This window comes from Anoplophora glabripennis, unplaced genomic scaffold (genome assembly GCF_000390285.2).
Source record: "Anoplophora glabripennis isolate ALB-LARVAE unplaced genomic scaffold, Agla_2.0 scaffold1671, whole genome shotgun sequence".
NCBI classification, from domain to species: Eukaryota; Metazoa; Arthropoda; class Insecta; order Coleoptera; family Cerambycidae; genus Anoplophora; species Anoplophora glabripennis.
In genome coordinates this window covers 35195-40140 of record NW_019417755.1, presented here as the reverse complement: position 1 = coordinate 40140, position 4946 = coordinate 35195, and the positions used below count along the sequence as shown (strand labels likewise).

Genomic DNA, 4946 nt, shown 5'->3' with positions numbered 1-4946 from the left:
ACCAATACACAGTTCAGTTGGTATATATATATATGTATTTGATAACATATGTGTATTTACAATTAAATATTCTTATTTTCTTAAAAATAAAAATTGAAAAGTATGGAAATCAGTAGAGAAAAACAAGTAGATATTTTTTGGTAATTATTAAACTTTAAAAATATATTTATAAAACATTGAAAAATATTTTTTGCATAATAAAATTCATAGCAATTCATTTAGTTCTAGTTACAGTTGTTAGATGTATATAATGATGTAAACTAACTAATTGTAAGATGCCTGATTCCAAATCTTGTCAGCATTATTTTTTCCCGGAACACATAATTCTATTCCTGGATAACCCAATGAAACTAGGATGAGTGGCAACTCTAATAATGGTTAAAGAGTCCAAAGATTACTTGTAGAAATAGGTTTCAAATTTTCCATTAAAAAATCCCAAATTGGTTATAATAGTGATAGCAAACTTAATTTTTCTCAATTATTAATTAGATATGTTTGGTTTTAGACTATCATCTTTAAATAACACATAAATGATGTGCTTACTTCAACCACCACTTATGTATTCAGAAGCTAATTACAATCACAGTAGAACTATTACCACACCATTAAGTAGTGATTAAAGGAAAAGCTGTGAGACAACATATTATTGAAAAATATCTAAAATAATTTATTCTAGGCATCCTAGGAAGAAGGGTGTTAAGAAATTATGAAAAGGAACACAGCATTATATCTTGTTCCAGCAGTTATTTTTTGTTTATTACTGCTGCAGTACTGTTACTACAGTAGTGACTTTAAACGAATGTATATAAATAACTTTAAATGTGTTATTAATGACATTAAACGTACACCTGATAATGTACCGTATAAGAATATCCTCTACTGGAATGGAGCATTTGGACATGCTGATTTCTACTTAGGTTTTGGAAGTAAAATATTTGAGAGATGTGAAGTGAGAAATTGTTTTACTACAGACAACAGGTGCTATCTACCTATAGATCAATTTGATGCTGTCCTCTTCCACGGAAGGGAGTATATTTGGGAAACTCAAGATAAGCCTGAGAATAGATCACAGGCGCAAGTCTACATCTATGTGAATCAAGAGTCTCCAGCTAATACTCCCAAATGGATTGGATCAGACAATTTTTTCAATTGGACTATGACCTACAGGTATGTTCTATGATTTATCTCTTTCTTTCTCTTAAAAAAATTTTCAAACATACATTTTGCATATCAGAAATATTTTTTTATGTAAATTATCTTTATAATTAATTTTACCACAAATTTGAGTTGATGAATATATAAATTCCATTAATTCCCTAAATACCCTATCTATCACTTTAGTGATTCAACACTGTTTGTAATCAGATTATTTTAAGCACATATTTTGCTATATAGATTGGACTCGGACATTGCGTATACTTATGGAATGTATAAAAACATTACCACTAATTATAAAATGCCTACTGTGGAAGAAGTACAACAAAAGTCCCGTAAAATAGCCTGGATGGTTTCCAACTGCAATCCTCCCAGTAACAGGAAAACACTTTACGAAAAACTCAGTAAATACTTTCCAATAGATGTCTATGGCGCTTGTGGAACCATGTCCTGTCCCAGAGAAGATTCCAATGGATGTTATGACCTCATAGCAAGGAACTATAAATTCTATTTATCTTTTGAAAATTCTATCTGTGTAGATTACGTAACAGAAAAGATGTATTCAGCATTGAACAGAGATTTTATACCTATCGTATATGGGGGTGCAAATTATTCTAAGTTTGCGCCACCAAACTCAGTTATAGATGTCTCAAAATTCAGTTCCATAGAGGAACTAGCTAAATATTTAAAGTCTCTAGATGAAGATCCAAAGAAATATCTTTCATATTTTGAATGGAAAAAACATTACATTGTGAAAAGAGATCATAAAACTGCTCTGTGCGACATTTGTAAAAAATTAAATGAACCTTTATTGCACAAGTCTTATGATATTCAAAAGTGGTGGAGCGATGGAATGTGTAAAGTGGGAGATGACTTACCTAAGATAGTATTCACGTGATCTTTTATTTATCGGACCACTATATTTTTCCATATAGTGAAGCAAAAAGTGATAGGCCATTATTGTCTAGTACCGCCGTACTACCGTAGTACCGTAAGTTATGACAAAATTAGCTTAAACAGTGTAGTAAAAACTAACAATCCAAAGATATTTTTATGTAAATAAATAAAAATAAAATAAAACTAAATGAATAATGGAAATGCTAACACCAAGTGCACTCGAAAGGAATAATATATAGCGCTAAGTTCCGCACTTGATGCAGCTATTACTTTTACACAATTTTAATTTACTGTTTTCTATTCCGCTGCCTTTATACGTACAAAACGGTTGAGGTATACTTGATGACACCAATTTATGATTCTTAATATATGCAAATGGCATTTTTTACTAAATCTAGATTTTAATATAATAAATAAACTATATACAGGGTATTAGAAGTTTGACTGCTTTAATTTTAACAGACGGTAAAATACATTAAAATAAACAAAAAAACCTTATATGATATGGGTCCCAAACTCAACCATTTCCTAGAAAAAAAAATGATCAAAATCTCCGACTTGATGTACAAAAGATCGATTCATTACGGAATATTGACATAACTGCGTGCATGGAATACCATAAAATACAATGTTTGTCATTCTTTTGAACTTCTTTATACTTAATTCTAAAAAAATAATTAGCGTAATTAATAATACTTTATTAACGATAAAATTCATATCGAGCAATGTGACAATGGCGTGGCGATTATAATAACACGAGGTACTAAGTTGTCCACCAATACACAGTTCAGTTGCTATCTGGAATTCGACCGTGACGGAGTGTGTTTGCATACCACTATTTCCTTTTCTAGAGGTGTTTCTCGTTTTTTTTTTTAAATGTTTACCATATATGATAATTTTCCAGCGAGTGCGCGAAAATTGGATTCGAAGGTGTCGTGTGTGCATCAAAAATGGTGATGGACATTTTGAACATATGTTGTACTTTGTTTTGTACTCGTGAGTTTAAAAATTACTGAATTTTGCTCTTTGGTAAATAAGTACCTAAATTATTTTTAATACGTATGATTATTTGGATGACCTAAATCTTTGGGTACTTTAATTACATATTGTTTTAAGAGATTCATAATTACTAAAATTCGAGCTAAAATTTAAACACAACACTATCTTCCTACTACAAAATCGATACATTTTATTTTATTTATTTAAAAACTGGAAAACAATTGTCTTGAAATTTACTAAATGTTTCACAATAATAGTTGTTTACATTTTTTCCGTAGGACAAGTCTGCCCGCGTGCACTCGTGGTTTGCATCAGCTGTGTAGCGTTAAGTTAAGCTCTGTTGTCACGTTGTGATCAAACTCCCCAATATTAATACACGCTGTATTTTGAAAACTGTTAATCTTACCCTCCTGTAATATGGAACTTTTTTGTTTATTTATGATTACTCTATCTCATGCTGAAGTAATGGCAGTCAAACTTCTTACACCCTGTATAAGGACCAGGTCTAAGTAATTCTAGAAATAAAAAACATTGGTGAATTTTAATTTATATAATGATACTTTTCAAATATATTTTGTTATGATTTGCTGTGGCAAAAAAGATTTTTTTTAGAAATTATGTTTTTAATGAAGGAAATACCATTGTCAGTTTTATTATTATTATTTTTTAATGAATAACAAACACATTGAACATCAAAATTGTATGCCTTTTATAAATTGGATATGGTTGTTTTTAATCTGCAAATTCAGTAAATTTCATTAGTTCAAGAGTTAATGCTACCTGGGCCTGAACTTAAAAAAAAAATTGCTAAATAACGAGAATCAATAGTCTTGCCTTACCTGTGATATATTAACCAAAATATCGAGAAACAAATTTCAACGTTTTGTTATTCACTTTTGGTACTTTCAAGTCCGTCTACTAAGAAAAAGTACAAACAATACCAAAACTATTTAACTTGTACCCACTTGGCAATAACAGACATATCTACATATACATGGTGTTCCAGAAATAAAAGCCAAAATTTTTACAACGCATTTAACTTAAATAAAAAATATGGAAGGTATTGTTAGTATTTGTTTTTAATTGATAGACAGTATAGTTAGTGAGTTGAATATGTGTGTATTTAGCACTTATTTATAGAACACCCTGTATATATATGAAGATGCATATTTCCTGTCAATTTCTTCTGTCGAATGGAAAAATAGGTAATGTCTGAAAAAATGATATATCGAAAGTCATTTGATTTCAGGCAGAGATGACAAATTCGAAAATAAAATGTTTGCATAATAAGAAGATAGCTCTAGGGTAAGCAAATATATCCAAGAATTGGAAAACAAATTATCAAATTCAAATTAGAAAATAACATTCCCAATTTATTTATCAATAAGCAGCAAGGAAGTATCTGGCCTAGAAATAAAGAAAAAATGTGCCTTATAAGCAAAAAATAATTGAATAATAGAAGTGCTTTTAATGTCTTACATAGCGTGACATATTCTTTCTAAATTAATGAGAATGAAGCTCATTGGCTTTTTTTGTGGGTACCTGAATGTATATATAAAATTATTCTTATTTTATAGAATATAATCAGATATGCCATTGAGTAATACTTATGTAAATTTCTCAAATAATTGCTTTGTTTATGCAAGACAGAATTCATTTTCATAGTATTTAAGAAACAAGTTGTTTTTAATTTGATGTGGTGTGGACGTGGAAAATTTTGTTAATTACTAAGGTATGGGTTAGAGCATTCGCAGGCATTTAATCTAAATCTTGCTTAAACAGGACAAATATTTCTAAAGATCAAAACATCAAAACTATAAAGTGTTAAGTTAGGCAGGAGTTTCTATGTGTAAAGTAATACTTCCCTAATATACCGGGTGTATTTTTTAACCTGA

The 4946-nt window shown here is 29.7% G+C and overlaps 1 protein-coding gene across 1 annotated transcript; it reads left to right on the top strand.

The window, feature by feature from the left end:
- Nucleotides 1-763: 763 nt before the first annotated feature.
- On the top strand, nt 764-2506 carry LOC108915735 (alpha-(1,3)-fucosyltransferase C-like). The gene is made up of 2 exons (XM_018721855.2): nt 764-1167; nt 1396-2506. Exons 1-2 carry the CDS (start codon nt 800-802, stop codon nt 2051-2053), a joined length of 1026 nt encoding a protein of 341 aa, XP_018577371.1. The 5' UTR covers nt 764-799; the 3' UTR covers nt 2054-2506.
- Nucleotides 2507-4946: the final 2440 nt, after the last annotated feature.